This window comes from Lissotriton vulgaris, chromosome 1_1, assembly GCF_964263255.1.
Source record: "Lissotriton vulgaris chromosome 1_1, aLisVul1.2, whole genome shotgun sequence".
In the NCBI taxonomy this organism is placed as follows: domain Eukaryota; kingdom Metazoa; phylum Chordata; class Amphibia; order Caudata; family Salamandridae; genus Lissotriton; species Lissotriton vulgaris.
In genome coordinates, this window is record NC_141685.1 from 1,015,206,692 (window position 1) to 1,015,226,297 (window position 19,606).

The 19,606-nt window shown below is 41.5% G+C and overlaps 1 protein-coding gene across 1 annotated transcript in view; it reads right to left on the minus strand.

Annotated features, from left to right (window-relative positions):
- Positions 1 to 1,274: 1,274 nt before the first annotated feature.
- Positions 1,275 to 19,606, minus strand: part of LOC147748427 (LIM homeobox transcription factor 1-alpha-like) — a 64,634-nt gene continuing 46,302 nt past the window's right edge. The window contains exons 5-6 of the mRNA XM_086936436.1: positions 8,706 to 8,864; positions 1,275 to 2,649 (exon numbers count right to left, since the gene is read on the minus strand). Coding sequence (XP_086792562.1) covers positions 2,495 to 2,649; positions 8,706 to 8,864 — 314 coding nt within the window. The 3' untranslated portion in view covers positions 1,275 to 2,494. The remainder of the gene's footprint in view (positions 2,650 to 8,705; positions 8,865 to 19,606) is intronic.

Consider the following 19,606-nt stretch of genomic DNA (forward strand, 5'->3'; position numbering starts at 1 on the left):
CAGGAGATGCTTTCACCTTTTAATGACTTTTTACATTTTTTTCTTTTACATGCAAAAACATTGAGACATCACGGTACAGTAACACGGGTAAAGATTGAGGGCAGGTAAGTGGCTTCTTCTCATTCTGTTGTGGTTAGGCACAGGCACATAATGTGGGTCAAGGTGCTCCAAACCTATCCCTGGCGCAAAACCTCTGCCAAGTCCATCTCAGTAGACTTCCAAAAGTGGTCGCTGCTGATAAAAGTCACATTTGGAAGAGCCAAAGTAATTTTGGAATGAAATTCAGTGATTGATTCCTTTGGAAGCAACTAATAACATCTGTCAATTATCAGGTGGTCATATCAGTGTGAAACTTTCAATCATCAACTGACTGCACTAAACTAAAGACAAGGATAACAATTCTAAAAAATTGCTCTGATTTGCCATCACGGGAAATTACATTGCTAAGAATTTAACGAACTGACTGGTCATATCGACCAGTTTAGATTTGTAAAAACTGCAGTTTCTGCAATTGGGTAAAGTGTTCGATATATTCTTCTTATAATATTAAGTCATTGGCTTCCAGATCTCTCCGAAGGTGCCACCCATAGTGCTTAAAAATATCTGGTGGGCGCTCTTTTTCATACCTGGCACCCACGCTCTGGAACTCGCTTCCCATCCCTTTGCGGTCTGAAACATGTTATCTTAAGTTCCGCAAAGGAGTAAAAACCTGGCTGTTCTCTTTGTAACCTGTTCCTTACATTCCCGTTTGCCCTCTATTACTTCTGTTCTCCTAGCGCCGGGAAACCCACGGGTAGCTGCGCGCTCTACAAAATCAGATATAATAATAATAATAATAATCTGTCTGTCGATGGTGTCAGACGTGGCATTCCAGCATAATGTCAACTGGGAGTCACCACTATTTTACTACGTACTGGAGGCAAGGGTGGGGGCTCTATTCTCCTCTAACAGAAGGCTATTATACCGGTAATAATTTGCCTGACCTCGACATGGCTATTGTTCAGGTAGCGAAGGAAGCTGGACAAGAATGATCTAATTACCATGCTTCTGATTGGCTGGTTACTGGCTGCCTTAACTGCATTTCGATTGGCCATAGCAACCCATTGTGGAATGTATCAAGTAAGGAAGGAGGGCCAAGGGATCTTCTGTGGTAGGCGTTTTCCACAATTCATTTATATTCAAGGCATGGAAATTCAGCAAAGCAAAACATAGCAATATTCCAGTAGATATTATACCTCTTCTGCTCCTTCATTATTCTTTCTTATGAGTAGAAATGCATTTTTAAGACTATTTAACAATTCTAAACAGAGAGGTGGAGAGTAGTGATGCTGCCATATAAAATACTATTTTAAATTGAAACAGATTTTGGGCGGCGTACACTAGATGTCACAATGTTACAAAACGTTGTCAAATTACAGAGAGGGTGAGGTGCCCAAGAGTCTAAGATATGCATCTGCTTCCATTTGATGGACACTATATTCACAGTAGTGGTTATTGTAAGGTCAATCCCTACGTAGTCTGCCTTGATGTGTTTGATGGTTTGAGATTCAACCAGTATATAACTAATTTCTAATTAATTACGGTAGTAATATGTATGTGTATCTATTGTGGGTATCTTGAAAATGTGTCTTTGATCAGGCATGCTGGGTCTATGCGGGAGACACCTGCCCATGGCTTTTATGCTTATTGTTACTCCATTTTATCTACAGCCCCAAACAGTCATCAGCCTTTCTGTTAAAGAACATTTACTTAAGCTGTTCCATGTCTTCACTTATCATCACTTCTCATGTCCAGCCTCTTGCACTAGGATTATATGATGTTTTGGGCTTTGGTGTAACAAAGTTACATGTAATCTGATTACTAACTGAAGCAATTAACTACAGGAAATAAACTATGCATTGATATTTGGGTAGATGTATTACAGTCCTTTCATCACCATTAACATGTAGAGGGGTTTAACTACAAATATAACATTTTCCTTCCACAGTTTGAAAGATGAAGCCCCATTGGTAGATATGAGCCGACAGGTGTTTGGCATGAACTACAGTTGTTGGATTCGCTAAACATTGATCTGAAACTACCACTTTGCAAAATTGACTGGACCGACTCTAAACATATTATACATTGTAGATCACTCAATGTTTGTGATTGGACCCTGGTGGGAGGTTAGAAGCCATTTTGTGCTTTAGGATGCAGTTATCAATAGGATCAACTGAGTTATTTTCCATTATGGAAGTTTTCGGCTGAGAATAGAGAACATTTGCTCAAATCGCAGCAGTTCCTGTGTGAGTTCCAGCAAGGCGATAGCTGGATTTTCCTACAAGAATATCCCTCTTTGAGGTTCAGAATTGGAAATGTCCTCTGAGCTCTAGTCTTTGCCCTCTCAGGGCATTCCTCATGAGAGCCTGCTGGCCCTCCGATGCCCAGTCTTCCTGGAAGAGTTCTTGAGCTCATCAGCCCAGGCGACGACCTGCGTCCCGCCCCATGTCGGCGGTCAGGACGTGAAGTAGGAGCTCTGCATGGAGTAGAGGCGGTCGATGGGGTTCCCGACCCTGGCTTGAAGGAGGTTAGCTTCGGGTGTGGATAGCAGGCAGTCCCCCAGATGGCCCATGCTATCACTGTCGAGGTCGTGAAACACGCCTTCCGAGTCTATGATAGAAGTGAAGTTCATGTTAGACATGTCAAACCATACATAGCCGACATTAACATACTCACATATAATTGCACCAACATGCTCACTCTTGCAATGTATACAGCTGTCTCTCAATTCGTCACCAAATGTTATGAATTTTCCACTATTGCTCTGACAAATGTTAATTTTGCACACATGGTTTAGTGGGATATTAAAATACCATCCTAATCTACCTTGCATACCTGCAATATTTCCTAACAATACTTAAAAAGGGGCATGCAGAACATCTGTTCAGTTTAACTGGGGTATATCAATGATTTTTATCTCTGTCTTGACGTGCTCTGTCAGTAGACCTTATGTGATCAACAGAAAAGGAGCCTTAACTAATGCCACTGAGAGGGGGATTGGGCTCTACCCAAATGTAGATTGCCTTGAGTGCAGATATTGATTTAGTAAAAGCTCTGTGCTTCTGCTGAAAAGAATGCTTGTAGTGCACTTTTTGCCTTGTGGGAAAGGTTATGCTCAACAAAGCAGAACTTAGTTAAGGTAACAAGACTTTAATGTAGGTTATATGCCTGAATTGTTTATTATGAAAACCTGATGACAAAGGCAGTAGGTCTGATTTGTTAATTGTGAAAAGTATTTGTTTAAGTCAACATGCTTTAAGGGTGGATTCTCATTATACTGTGTTAAAGACTGCAGACAGGTACTTTGATACATGGCATTTCAGAGAATACTTAGTAGGCTAGCCCTTTGGTGTTGGTTACCCCTGTGACAAAATCCCGGGAAGGGTTGTATATTGTTTTGTTAACTGTAATTTTGTACTTATTTGTAATTTTCTGACTGTATCCTGATGGGGCCTTGTTGGCAGGCTAATGCAGAATACAGGACGCATGAGTTGGCTCTGGTTACAAGCCATTGATAAAGGCACTAGGCCGGAATGGGTTATTGAAGAAAGTTACATCAGAGGCCTTAGGTCTAATATTTTTATGATGAAATTTTATAAGAAACCGAGTATGTCTTATTTATTTATCGTGGAAATCTTATACTAAAGTCAATAGGCTTTTAAGGGTTAATTGTTAATACACTCTGTTAACCCCTTTTGAGGGGGTATTGTGTTACATGGCAACTCACAGATTACTGTAGTAGGCAGCAGTTTTTGTGTTGTCATTCCACTCTGGCTTCCCCCTCTGACAAACCATGCCGGTAAAAGATCTCCACTTTTATAATACTGATTACCTTCTAAGGAGGGTTTAAATATTGTTTTTACCAACTGTAATTCTCTGTATATTTAACATTTTCTCACTGTGTGCCTGAGGTTTGCCTTGTTGGAAAACGTATGCAGAATTCAATAGTCTTGAGCTGGTTGTGTATACTAGTCAATGATAAAGGATATAGGTCTGGTTGGATCTTTGAGCAAAATTATGTCAGATGCTGTAAATCTGATATTATGAAAATTTACGACAAAGGCAGAATGCCTGACAAATTTATTGTGAAAATGGTTTGTTAAAGCCAATAGGTTTTAAGGGTGAACTTTCGGTACACCGTGTTAAGGGCCATAGACAGATAATGCTTTATATGGAATCTCACAGATTTTAGTAGGCAAGCATTTAGTGTTGGTCATCCCCCTCTAAATAAGCACTTGGAGTTGAAGATTTGCAGTGTGTTAATCATTATTAGGCCCTATTCAGAGGGATTGCATATTGTTTTACCAACTGTCATTTTGTATATGTTTATTTTATGACTGCATGCCTGATGACTGCCGGCTGTAAGCTTTGTTTATTCATTGGGAAACCTAATGTCAGATGCCATAGGTCTGTTCTATTTATTATACATAGTTACAACAAAGTTAGTAGGCCTGGTTTACTTATTGTGAAATACATTTCTTAAAGCCAATAGACATTTAAGAATGGATTATTATTACACTGTGTTGAAGATAGCGGTGGGCGTTGAACTCCGCTCCGCTGGCGGAGCTTGCAAAGTTTTTTCACCCTGCACTCCGCTTGGAACGCGGAGTTCGGGGAAAAAACCTCTGCCTCCCGTGTAGCGGAGTTTACCTGCGCTGGAGCCCCACCGCTACTCCTGTGCTCCTCTGAGCCTCAGTCAGTGTAAGACCATGGTGGCTGTGTGTGAGCTCAGGCTGTGCCTGTCTTCCTCCTCCCCTTCCAGGCATTCTACACTCCTCCCCTCCCCATCACAGCCGGGAACAATACAAGAGGAGACATGGCAAGCAGGGTGGCTGGTTGTTTCGCACCGCCATCACCGACCCTCACACATAAAATGTAAGCTGGCACTGCAGCCAGGTCGCAGGGTAAAAGACGCCACTGCCCTTGGGACATGCAGACTGGTTCTGCTGCACTTCCCTCACAAAACCTGCAGTGTCATGCAGGTTGGTTGGCACGGTACCGCCCTCTGACTCTCACATCCAGGAGGCGGGTATTAGCAGCACACCTCCTGAATAACCCAGCCACAAGACCCGCCTCCCATTTCTACATCAGAAGGAGGGCGGGTAGCCCATTCTGTCTCCCTGGTCCTTCGTCAGTCATCACTCCTTCTTCACTACTCACTGCTCACGTACACACTACACAGCCAGACCAAGAAGACCAGGAAGTGGGCCAGCATCATCATCCGGTCACCACCAGTTCTGAGAAACATTGCATCGTTCTTTTGCTGGATGAGTGGAGAGCTGCTGTGGTTGGATTTGGGAATCTTGCAAGGCGACGAACTACTTGTCTCGACTTGCCTTTGGCTTGAAACCCTGCAGTCGCCACATTTAATCTTGCGCGATGATTGCTGTGCAACTCATTCTCACCATTAAAGGATGATCAAGTCAAAAGGTGAGTCGGATGCCGTATTATTTTGTATTCAACGGGGTGGGGGGCGGGAGAGCGGAGTCAGAGTTCAAGAACCAAAAGAAAAGGTTGTGGTAATGGAGTTTAGATGAAGGGGGTAACGACTGACGAGAGTAGTAGTGAGTAGGGCGGAGACGAACTCCGCAGTCTTCCACTGAGTTTTTTTGCAACTCTGTGGAATTCTGCGTAGTGCAACTCTGCAAACTCCAACCACCCTTAGTTGAAGACTATATACAGGTTTTTCGTTACATGAAATCTCACTGATTAATTTAGTAAGCTACGGTTTTGCCGTTGGTTGCACCTAGTGATAAACTCTTAGGGTAGAAGGTTGTTCTGTGATATTTCTTGTTAGACCTTCTTGAAAGGAGATGAATATTGTTTGCCACCATTAATTTCATATGTATTTGTGATTTTGCTGTTTTCCAGATGTTTGCCTTCGTAGAAAGCTTATGCTCGATTTAGTGGACACGGGATGTTGATGAGAAACCAGCGATAACAAGTATAGGTCTGGTAGGTTCATTTGGAAATGGTATATCTGATGCAATGGGACTGTCCTGTTTATTATGAACGGTTGTAACAAAGACAATAGGCTGAACTTATTTTTTGTAAATAGCGTATCTTAGAGCCAACAGGCCTCTGAGGGTTAAATGTCTTTACTCTGAGATAAAGACGGTAGACAGGTACTTTGTTACTTCCAGTGTCAAAGATTCTGGTAGTAGGCCAGGTCTTTGGGCAGGTTACTGCCTGTGGCAAATCCTAGAGGGTAGGTTGATTTATTGAGAATCCTTATTATGCCGTTTTAGTAGGGGTTGAATATTATTTTGCCAGCTGTAATTTTTACTGTATAATAATGATTGCTTTTAAGATAAAAGATGCATTTAATCCAGTAGGCTTGAGTTGTTTATAGTGACAATCCAATGACAACGGCTATAGGTCTGATTGGTTAATTTGGAAAAATATATGTCAAATACCATAATTCTGATCTGTTTATTAAGAATGGTATGACACATGCCTTATTTATTGTGAAAAGCATATGTTAAAGTCAGTAGGCTTTTTATGTAAATGTAAATGTAAATTGATACTTGTATAGCGCACTACTCACCCGCAAGGGTCTCAAGGCGCTTGTACGAATACCGCTGTGGAACCCATCCTGGCTTTCCCTGTGAGGTGTCCACTCCTGGGCACCCCCAAGGTGTAGGCCAGGCATCCTTAGCGTTGTGGGGCCGTTGTGGAGATTAAGCAAGCTATTGCCCAGAGTTGCAGAGTGGGACTCCATGATTGGAATAGGCACCGGGGCAAGAATTATCCGGTCCGTGGAATTTTGAGCCCAAGACCCGCCGAGGCGGGGAATTGAACCCTGGTCCCGGGCCAGACCTCTGCATCAGGGTCTGCCGCTCTAATCATTGAGCCACACTTCTCCACTTGTGGCTTATTAGTACACTGTGTTAAAGCCTGCAGACAGCTATTGTGTTACATGGACTTTTATAGATTACTATTTAACGGCAAGGGGCCTAGTGTTGATTACCAACCTGACAAAATGCTGGGGGTAGAACCTTCGCACTGTGAGAATCCTCGTTAGGCTCTCTTAAAAGGGGTTGCGGACTGCTTTGCGAACTGTAATTTAGTCCGTTTCTAATTTTATGACTGTATACTTGATGGTTAACCTGCTCAATATAGGCCTGATTTGGTTATGTTGATTAGCTAATGGTAAAGAATATATGCCTGATTAGTTCTTTGGGTAAAAGCCTTTGGTTCAATGTGTTCAGTATAAAAATAAATAACAAAGGCAGTAAGCCTGACTTATGTATTGTAAAAATCATATGCTAAAGCCAATAGACCTTTAAGTGTGAATTGACATTACACAGTGTTACTACTTGTAGACAGGTAGGGCTGGATTTAGCGTTAATGGTGCCTGGTGCAACAATCTTTTTTGGTACCCACAGCACATTAACTCCTCCTTGGATTCCCTCACTCCCCCCCAGCTAAAGTGCCCCGAATCGCTACATAGCCCCTCTCTCACATACATTTGATTCATTTTAAAGCGTTGGTAAAGACTGGCTTTACAAATCCACTCAGCTATCCACATAAAATACAGATCTGTTCTTTGCAGCAGACATCATAACCCTCAGAACTACTTTATGGCAAGTCAAAACTGGCACTAAACAAAACTCTGATCTCTCTTTCTAGCAGGAACAAACTCTGCAGCAGATGCTTTTAGATCATATGTTATTGCTAAACACAGAACCTCATAAGTTATTGTTAAGCACAGCACCCCCCACTGAGGTCAGTGCCCCAATCTAGGTCAGCGCCCAGTGCGGTCTCACCAGTCGCACCGCGTTCTCAAGCCAGCCAGGCATTTGATTATATGAAACCTCACAGATTAATGAAGTATGCAAGGATTTGTGTGATTGTTAGTCCCTTTGGCAGACTCTAGGGTAGACAATCTGCACTGATATACTTCTTGATAGACCACTGTAGGAGGCCAAGAAAGGTAAAGTTGTCTGCCAGGCATTTGTAATAAAAAATTAAAAAATAAGAAAACTCTACATACACAGAGAGTCTTTAGATCAGCCCTCTTCTGTCTGACCATCTGCTGCTTAATTTTATTTCTGTATCAGAAGAATGTGCCCTACAAGTTTCGGTGGTGGAATGTGTTTTTTGGGGGACTTTTTTCTTTTAATTTATCTTCTGAATGCTTGTTGGGTGTGTGTATTTTTTATGTGGATGGGTAAGTGGGTAAATGCAAGAGGGAGTCAGTGGGTGGATAAATAGAAATATGAATACAAGGATGAGTGGCATATTGCTTGTATATTGACTTACTGAGTGCCTACATTCATCATTACATTAAGATCAACATTCAGTTATAAGTTAGCCTACCGGCATTGCCAATGCTTTTTAGTTTTTAGATATAACAATTAAAGTTTGTTCAAAGTAAATTGTTTTAGGTGATTTTAATTTTACTGATCTTATAAGGCTAAAGTTCTGTTTCTGTTTTACTTTTGATATTATTAAGATACCTATGTAGATACACACAGCTTATGTATGTCCCGCTGACATAAAACACAGATTCGAAACATACAAGCAGTTTCTCTCTTCCTGTCCAGGTCAATTTTATAATTTTTAATTAGATATAGGATCCTATAAATAAAATGTGGTTTTCTTTGATTCAACATTTCGAACATGAAAGAATTGGGATTACGAGCCCAGTCCATGCTACCTACCGTAGGGATGCAGGTGGTCTCCTGGTAGCTGGGGTGGGGTGAGCCCTTGTCTGTACAGGTCTGTGCTGTAGCTGTTTTGGTCCAAGGCCAGGAGTTGCTGCTGTGAGAGTCTGGAGTATGGAACCATCAGACCCTCCAAGCCATGAACACTGGCCCCATCTGGGATAAGACAACATGGAAAGTCAGAACATCCTGTTTCAAGACGTTAGCATCAACACCAAGGTTTCTACATAGTAACATTTGCATCTAAGGTGTAATATTGAGAATGTTTTTATTTAAGCCCCTCATCGAACATTTAATTCTTCAAATAATGTATCGCTTGGTTTTTATGCCAACTATTGTTAGTGAACATATGGTGCATCATAGTCTGCCTTTGTGGCAGAGCTTCTGGATATCCACATGGGATACATTTACATATCATGAAAGTAAATGGAACTTGCTTGCATGGAAGGGGGTAATCATGAAATGGCATGTATTTAGTTATCTTGCAATAACTCTGGACTACTATTTTGTACAGAAATAACATGGCAATATGTGGCACAATAAAGAAACGCTCTGAACATCATGCTGATTAAAAGTAAGAAGTCTCAAATAATATAATGAGCAGTAGTCACAAGGCAGATACAGAAGCTACCAACATGAAAATAATCCTGAGCATTTAGTACTGAGTCCTACTCCCTGTACCTTTATTCTGAAATGATAGACCATGGAAGAGTGTTTCCAGAGGAGAGGACAGTTACTCTGTGATGATGATGAGATGTCTACTACGAGCTAAGGGGGATAATTCACAACAGTTTAAAAAAAGAAAAGATAAGATGTCCACAAATTGTTGCTTTTCACTTATAATTTACACAGACGTCCTACTTTAAATGAATTTACAAAAATCCGCAAGAGCATGCATGAAATGTATATATACAGTAGATTTTCCATCCATACACCAACTGGCTGAAATTAGTTTATGAGGAATATGTGCAAATTAAAGGAGGTAGGAAACTAGTGCTTTCCTGTATGGCCAATTAGTTAGAAAATTATTTCTGATGTGTGAGAAACAGATTAAATTATTTCCGATGTGTGAGAAACAGAGGTTGGAGCTAATGCCTTAAATAGACAATCCACTATTGCAGTGTTTTGTAAGTGTGTTCATTTGACAAAAAGCAATCCTGAGATGTCTTTTAGAGGGATACATTCTAGATGTTAGTCTCCAGAAATGTAGAATGTTACTAAAAAACATTTTGTAACTACATAATGCCTTGTGCATTGTTCTAGGCAAACCTGTGTTTTGCCCTTGATAGGAGTATGTACCTCTGGCTTTTTTAAAGCTCTGGGCCTCATTATGATGTCAGTGGGACCATCACCGACAGGCCATTGGTGGTGGTCCCACTGGCAGACAGCCCTTCGGTCTGACCGCCGCATTACAGTGCTGGTGGTTGGACCCATGTCTATCGGGGGATGAAGCTCCGCCTCCTCCACAATCAGTGATCTAGACAGGGTCTCGGTTTAATCGTGATCTCGAATGGAGGTGGTGCTGAGGCAGGCACCGCCGTCGGGATTCCGAAGTCCCTTTCCGAGAACCTTTTCATGGCAGTGGAAGCCTTGGTGCCCACCCGGGGCACCCACAATGTAAGGGGTCATTAGAGCCAGTAGGGGAGCCCAAACTCCCACACAATCCCAGCTGGCACCATAATGGGTGCTGGCGGGAGCCAGCATTTTTCCTGGTCTCCCGCCTTGGTGGGAGCAGTATTTCTTTACTGTTCTCACCGGGCGGGAGCAAATTTGAGTACCCTGTCCGGAAGAGTGGTGGCAGATTATTCCCTGGGGGATGGGGTCCCTGGGGCCCAATAGTGGCTTAGGGATGGATCGTGGAAGCTAGATGTGTGTATCAGCGCTGGGACGCTCTTGGGCAGCCATGCGCTTAAGAAATCCAATTTCATTTCATTTCATTCATTTCATTTCATTTCATTTCATTTCAGGGAGGAGGGCCGAATGCCCCCCTTCCCTTTAATTTGCATTCAGTCCCGGGGAATGGGGGTCCCCGGGCGCAACAGTTGAAGTCCCTTTTTTTATAAAACAATCTCTGCGCAGGGGACTAAATCCCTGAGTCCTGTAATGGCTGCCACAACATTTTCTTTCATGTTCCGGCCAGCCAGTCTGGGCACTGGCTCCCGAGCGAGTGCACACCAGCGAGAGCGAGGAGGCCAAGGGAAAAAAAAACCCTAGGCCAGGACGCTCTCTGTTTTTTAAGTTGAGCTCGCGGCGCTCTTGTGAGAGGCCCTCGAATCGAAACCTCCAGATATACAAATGCTTTTGAACCTTATTTTCTGTAAACCTAATGAATGGGATTACACCAAATCATAAAAAGCACTCTTTCTGGACTAAGATCTAGCTTGCTGCCAAATTTGGTGAAATTTGTTCAGCAGTCTTGGCTGTAGCCCTTTATTAAAAAGTCTATGAAAAATGCATGGGGATTTTGCGTGTTGGGACTTCCCTTTTTCTCAGCCCCCGCTTGGTGAATGACTTGGAAATTTTCTATGAATGAATTCGGCACAAAAGAGCAATTATTTGGAAAGTTTCGTCAAATGGTGCCAAAGTTATTATCAAACCAAAAAGGCAATTTCCTATGGAAACGCAGATCTAAGTATAACTACCTAGTGGCGACTGCCACTGGGTTATATATATATACACACAAAAATACATAAATCATTTATTTAACATTATTTCCTATGGGGTATTAATTTAAAGATCCTGTGTCCGTTACTTTTAATGGGTGTATGTTGTATTATCTGTGAGTGTCCATGCGTCATCCTAGACTTACTACAAGGCTAGACTGGAGTACATTTACAATGGTTTTAAGACCTTTAGGACTGTAGGAATTTTAGAAGTGTAATTTGTGAATAGCAATGGTTTTACTCATATGTCGGTGTATTTGTATTAGCATGTCCATCCTTAAATCACTTATTACATTTCACTATACCCCCATTTTTTAAAATAATTATCCCCTATTTTCCTACCACTTGCCTGGTCTCTATCAGATTTACACCTAAATCTTATACGTACGTGTGCGGAGGTCTCCGCCATGTTGGAAGAGATCTCAGCACAGTAAATATAGGTGAAGTGGAGTTCTCTGCACATAGTTTTGGAAGTAGCATTATAAAGTACATGTGGAGTAGTACCACTTTAGTACTACTCATGTGCTACAAATTACAATCTGTGAATAGGCCCCATGGTATTTCATAATTTGGGCGGTTGTATCATGGAACAACGCATGCCTTAACAATGCATGCCTGAACCACGCAGTCTTAACCAGGACGCATCTTTACCACACATGCCCTTACCAAGCAATTGGGTGGTAAAGAGATGATTGGTAATGGGACATATGTGCTAAAGTTCATACCCCTGCCCCCAGCCCTGAAAACTGTTCCTTTTCCACTGCCTGAGCCCTGAAAATTAACCCCATGCCCTAAAAACTATCCCATCTTGAGCCCTAAAAACTGTCCTCTGCAAAGTACCCTGACCTAGTCCTCCTGCCCTGAGACCTAAAACGACACCCAGCCCTTAAAATTGTCCCTTTTCCCCTGCCCCACCCGAGCTCTAAAAAATGCCCCCACACCCTAAAAACTACCCCGACCACAGCCCCCTGCCCTGAGCCCCGAAAAACTGACCCCTTCCCCTGTAAACTACCCAGACCCCTCCCCCAGCCATAAGCCTAAAACTGCCTCAAGCCCTGAAAACTGTCCCTTCTTCCGACCCCCTGAACCCTACAAACTGACCCCATACCCCCAAAACTACCCGATCCCAGCCCTCCCACCCTGAGCCCTAAAAACTGTCCCATACACTTGTAAAGTACCCTGTCCTGAGTTCTAAAACTGCTCCGTGCTCTATAAACAACCCTGACCCCGAGCCCTAAAAACTACCCGACACCACTAAGACCTGGTCCAGTCCCATTTACATCACTGCTTCCTCCCCCGATCCTTCCGCTTCCTGTTTTCCTGTGCCCGATCATCCGCTCTGCATCTAGACCGCACGTTGCCTTAACCACGCGGCAAGCGTGGTTTGGCTTAGGGGAAACGGCACGCATGGCTAAGCCCGCGTTGTTAAGGCTGTTTCCCAATTTGGGCCTCAATTTGTGGGCAGCAGAATCAGATTCAGCTTCTCAACTTTATAAAGTTGTGTGCTCATGTAAAAATCACCTGTGCTACAAGGGCCGAAGTTTCCTTATCTACCCAAAATGTTGGGGCACTTAGAAAGTGTACAAACATTGGTATTCAAAATTGGACATTGATTTTTGGAAATACGATTATTGTGAATGCATTTTTTTCTACTGCTAGAAGAAAATGAGGAAAACAATACAGGTTTAAAATAGAGCACGTAGGTAATATTTGCATGAAAAATTGGTCTTGACAAGGCATTCACAATTGACAAAGAATCTTAATTATTTGTCATTTAAATTCAATTTGTTCTGTGATGTTGATTTGTTTTCTCACACTCTCGCTATTGCGCTCACAGTGTCATTACTAAACTCAATGAAAATTTAGTTAACAGAATGAAAAATGGAAAATCCACTGTGGTCCAATTCTATGTGTATGAGAAGTAATGATTGTTCTGTTTTTATTACATTAATCTGCATTTTTTTTATATTTTACCCAGTGGGTGCAGGGGAGTAAAAGGAATATATGTGCAGCAGCAGAGAACAAAATAGGGGGAAACGAGCCACAGTAACTCTCCGTTACATTTCCTGTCAAATAAACGAACTAGAGATATCAGATCTGATCATAGTATGCTAAGCTAAACAATTCGAAAAAAATATATTAAATAAACACAAGGCAATGATTATGTAATAGCATTCTTTTCGCAAACTTAATATTCATCCTAAAGAAAAGTTTTGTCTTACTTTTTGTGAGCACGTGGTCTGATACATTAAATTTTTTGTTGCCAAAAAATGAAATAAGGTGCACAACCCATGCCATAAACTGGTTCAAGAGGTACACCCCGTTTCATAGATTAGGGGCTTGAAGTAATCTAAACCAAGAGATGAGATCAATGGAAAATCAGTCAGATTGGGAGATTTCCACAGTGCTACGATTTGGGATGGAGGCAGGAAAACTGGGCACTGGCCATTGGGAGGTGGTACCAAATGCCCAAAAAGGAGCTGATGACAAGTTGTGCAGCATAGTCTTTCACACAATTAAAGATTTTAGTGAGTGTACATTCGCACCCAGTAAGTATTTCTTTGTTACTATTCTCCAATTCCACCTGATTAAGGTATGTGGAATTTGTAAGCAGATATGGAACGGTGACCTCGGTAAATACATGCAGGAAAGGGCCCAGCAATCCCCGATTTAACACCCCTGTGTTATTTGCCCATTCTCTCCTGAAAAGTTGTAATTGTCAGGTACAGGGGTTGGAATGCTGGCCACAACCGGTTATTCTGGGCCCAGTATTGCAGAGTGCCCTGTTCCAGGTAACTTGCAATCGGCCCTAAATTTTGAAGTTTGTTGCTAGTCCAATAATAATGATTTTTTTAATGTCATTATACACCTAAACGTACCCCCCCCCCCCACCCCCCCCCCCCAAAAAAAATATGGAATACATGTGCAAAAGGTGCAAATAGGATTGCATTCTAACCGAAGCCCCGTGTGGAGACGGCTTTCTTGAGGAGATAAAAGTGTTGTACATTTCTTCCATGCCTACTACTTCGGATTGTCTGACCTCTGGAGTAGAGTGTAGAAGGAGTACTCTTGGAAATCTGATGAGAGAGTAGATTCCCATGCCTACTTCTGCAAGATTAGTGTGAGTCGCCAAAAAGCTGAAAACATAGTATTTGAGGGAACCTGCAAGAAGATTTCTGAGGTTCAGGAAAAAGGACTCGAATAATTGACATTGATTCAAGGACTCTCTACAGAATATTTGTGACTTTAAATACATTGCCTTAAATATTGGGTAATTCAACATGGTCAATTGCTAGAATTATCTACCGATTTAAATATTGGAATAACTGTGGCATATTAATGAGGTTTTACAAGTGTTATGTTTGTCTTTTTATTAGCCATCTACATATTTATAGGTATTTTATGCTGACTAACCCAACAAAAACTAACAGTAGTCTGATCTAAGTTACCAACAGGAAGGCAGAGGTTATTCTATGAAATCAGTCTGATCTAGATGGTGGAAACCAAACCATTATTACAAAGACTAGGGGGCTGATTTATAAGCCCCTTGTGCTGCCGGTGCACCACTTTTTATCACATAAAAAGTGATGCACCAGCGTCGCAAGGGACTTGTAAATAAGCCCCTAAATATTTATATAGTTTTCATAAACTCCATGAGAAGGAGAAAAGTCATAGACACATCTAAATCGTGGAAAAATTGTATTTCCACAGAGAAAGAATCAAATAATTGACGTGCAATGGATTCATTAAAACTAAACACAGATCCACCAACAACAGAATGTATACAGATCACTCTCAATAGGTATTTGAAAACAGTTGATTATAAGATGTTACGGAAATGTGCAGGAATTGTAAAAGCCATCAAATTACTATGGGTTAATACTACTAGAACCACAGGTTATAATTACTTCTGAATTTTAACCTCTACTTTCTAATCTTAATTACGCTAATGTCCTAAACCACAGATCACCTCTAGCACTATGAAAAGATTACAAAGAATTCATAACTTTGCTGCCAGGCTACTCCTACATGTAAAGCGACATGGGCACATCTCCCTTGCCTTGAGGGTCCTACATTGGTTTCCAGAAGATCCACCTTCAAGCTGCTTTGTATCACCCACAAAGCAATACTTGGCAAAGGACCACTTTTCTTTATGAAAAAAAAATCTATAAATACATATCGCAAAGGAACCTCCACTACATACTGGTGCTCTGCCTCAAAATCCCACTATACAGGGAAAAACATAAGTGGACATCTTTCTCTGTGCAAGCTGCCAAACTATGGAATTCATTAACACCAAAGATAAGATCCACAGACAACCATCTCACCTTAAGAAACTTTTTCAAGACCTGGCTCTTCCCTACATAACCCCCACACTCAAAAAACAAAATGTGCAGCAATAGTATGCATAATACACAAAATTATACATATAAGACCATATTTACCTAAAAACTTTTTTGGCCATATTCTATATATTCAAATGTCGGTGTATTCATATCCATTTGTACATTAATATAGGTTGCATCAAATATATCAATATGTACTTTTATATAGAAAACACATGTATTTAGGAGTGTCTATATATCAAAGTATGCTACTCACTATGACAATATCTGTCTTAATATGTAATTATAAAATTTGTGAACATACCTGTAAGGATGTAACAAAATATTGTACATAATTAAAATAGGGTAGTACTCTATAGTTTAAAGATTCAAAATTCATAAATAATAGAAATTATAATTATACACAACAAACATGTATGTTTGTCCATCCAAATACAATTACAAATAATTGCACAGATACTGAAATATAGAGCGCAATTCAACACAAAATATTACTAATTGTGGTGCATCTATGTGAGTATGTTAACATGTATAATTATACTTAGATATTTGATATGTGCATTTCTCTGTACATAGGTATTTATTACAATGGGGCCGATTACGATACGGCCCGTAAATGCTCTGACTTTAAGTTGGAGTCTTTACGACTGCGTCGTAATAGGCCAGTCTTTTTATTTCCCACCGCCTCATTATGTTGGAGGCGGTCGGAAAGTAAACCGGCCAGTCAGTCCGGCAGTCAGAATCCGGCCTGTAATCACAAGGGCGGGCCTTTTCTTTCCTTGAGAATAAAATGCACGGTTTCTGTCATGGTTTCCAAGCCATTCTGTCCGACATGGAAACCATGTCGGAAAGCGTGTTTGAGGGGCCCCACCACGGCCACCAGTTGGAGGCCGAAGGGGCGCTTATGGTGCCCCCCTGTTGATCCCTGCACCTTGTGGCAGGCACCTTGAGGTGCCTACCACAGGGTGCAGGGATGGACCGCACCTCCCATTTCACTATGGGAGCATGCATTATGGCAGGTTACATATACACATGTTTTATTATGTATCCTTTATCCTTTTCATGGGGGGACATTCCTTTCTTGTGCAAACAGCAAAACTGTGGAATAATTTGCCGGTGGAATTAAGGATGATGTCAGATTTTCTGGCATTTGGGAAATCATTGTAAACTTCCAGCTTTAATGCCCAGTTCAGCGGTCACTGTGACACAGTGAATTCAGTCATCACGTTCAGCGCCGGGTCACTCAACTTAGTAGCGGTGCGCTTTATAAAACCCATTTAAAATAACATAACATGTATAACTAGGTCGATATATAGATGACATTTAAGTTGATGGATGTCTGCTTATGGGTTTATTTTCGATGCTAAAACATATCTTTAACAAAGTGTAAATTTAATTAGAGGAAATCTATGTGTACGTGCTCAGCTACTGAAATATTGGGGGAAAGTTACACTTTATTTATCACCAGCAAAGTAGTGAATGCTTGAGTTTGTTAATATTTATACTTACACATAATAGTTTTTATATGGTACAACTTTTTTACTTCATATAATTTTCATATGTGTAATATGTTAACATATTTAGTTATGTAAATCTTCTATGTGTTGGCATGCATCTCTATATGTGTATATTCTCCACCCACAGCGGAAGAAAACAAAAAAAATGTTCAAAAAACCTTTACAACTCTGCCCAATATCTGACTCACCCAAACATCTTTCAAACTATCCTCCAACCTCCACTATCTGACTTATCCCAAAACTCTGATTCTACTATGAACTCCCATGTCACCATTTAAAAAGTCTTTCCCTATCTATCCCTTCTATATCCTATTTCATCCAACTAATATGCACCCATGTCCATCTCTCCCAATAACAATTCCCATTTTCCCTCTTCTAATTCACCAAAAACAAATCTATCCCTTCAAAACTACACACTTAAAGCATGAAATTTCAATAAGCAATTACTTAACTCAATTTCCACAAGAAGATTAAAAAAAAGTTACCAATCTACTTACTAAAAAAATCTCTTAATATTGGGCTCCTGAGTAGCGTGATACTCACCGAAAAAAGTTTCAACATCTCATCAGGGGTAGTAAGCCCTATAGCAATACAATTACAATGACAAGTATTTCTCAGTGGTCTCAGTTTTGATAGACATGGTACCTGAACCTAAGCAAAATAATTTGGTCAAGGAGAGAACAAGAGGAGAGTACAGGATTAGAACTGGTCCAGGTCTCTAGTTGACAAATTAAGCACTAGAACAGGGATTTCCAATAAATTTCTTGGCGGCTGCATCCAAGCCATGTTGTCAGGATATCAACTGAAAAGATGATTTTACATAGAAATAATATTAATCTAACTTGTTGACTTGGTCAGTGGTTATCCTGAAAATCTGCATGGATTCAGCCCTCCTGACACTGCACAGGTTACGCTACTTTCACAATTATAATATACACTGTTAAAGGTTTCCCTTTGATGTTGTAACGTGATTCACATGGTGTCATAATTAAGGGTAAGCAAGTTGCTATAAAAAAAATGTAATGTACTATGGGTCCTATTTACAACTAAAGTGGCAGAGCGCGGAGTTAAGCCAAGAAGGCCGAAGCTGCACTCCGTCACTATAGAAATGTAGGGCGGCACCGTATTTACAGCAATACGGTGCAGGCCTGCATTTCTCCCTGCGCTGGGGCTAAATTTAGCTGCATAGTGCCAACACAGGCTCCCTTAGAATCATAGTTCAAGGGTGCCTACGGTGAGGGAAATTATTGTTTATGTGCAGGAAGGTGTCCCTTACTGCACATGAACAATCATTTTAACAATGTACCTAGCATTCCCAAACGAACAAATGATACACGATCTGATTTTTTTCAAGAAGATGTATCATTTATGAACAGTAGCAGCACATGCCCATGGAGTGGGCGAGAAGGGCATTTTAAGGGTTCTAACTTCTTCATAGAGGGCTCAGTCCTCAAAAAAATATAATCTACACCCGGTTTACTACTTCGCCTCGGTATAGATGCATGCTAAGACTTCACAAAGGTTTTAGAGGGTTACACCAAAAAAATCTATGACATTGCAGCTTTCCTGGAATAAACCCGGAAAATATTCAGGAATCTGCAGTTGTTACAATGTGGCTGCCATTCCAAGTACACAACAATGTGTACAGCACAAACGTGCACGAGAAATGCCATCACATTTGGCAATGCCACTTTTATCTACACTCGGAAAATATTTCCCACACAATTTTCGGGGTATCTTCTTTTCCTTCCCGTCCTGGAAATGGATTTAGTCCTGCCCTGGGTAGAGGTAAATTTCTTGATACGTCCAAAGTGGGAATGGGTCAGAAATCTAGTGTAGGACGGGGAAAACATGGCGGCCGGCTAGGGAGCGGGTCGCGGATGTCCGGAGCAGTGTTGGTGTTGATGTAAGATTTGGAGTCAGTTGCTTGTAATTTCGGAAGGCGTACATACCTCGGTGCATGCGGGGACTGTTGCGGTCTAAAAACGAGTTATCGAGCGATTTTAGAGGCCGTTTGTCGGCCGGTTGTTGGAGACCCGCAGCGGATGGCGGAGAACTCGGCACTGCAAGCCGCCGAGAGTGAGGGGGCGGAGTCGCGTCATTTGCCGGCTGGGAGCTGGGAGAGAGCGGCTCAAGGAGTCAGCAGAGGACGCCGAGTGCTGGCGAAAATTGGAACGCCAACAAGCGGAGGTAGAGGGCGAGGAGTGGAGACCTTAACTACCGCCCCCCCCGTTTCCTTGCTGGGAAGAAAAGTTGGTGAGGAAGCTGACCAGCGAGTTAAGGAGGTCGGTTGGAATACTGGTACTGGAACTGAGCAAGTAAGCAAGGGACTGGGAGAAGGGGGAAAAGCAAGATATCAACTGAGGAGTAAT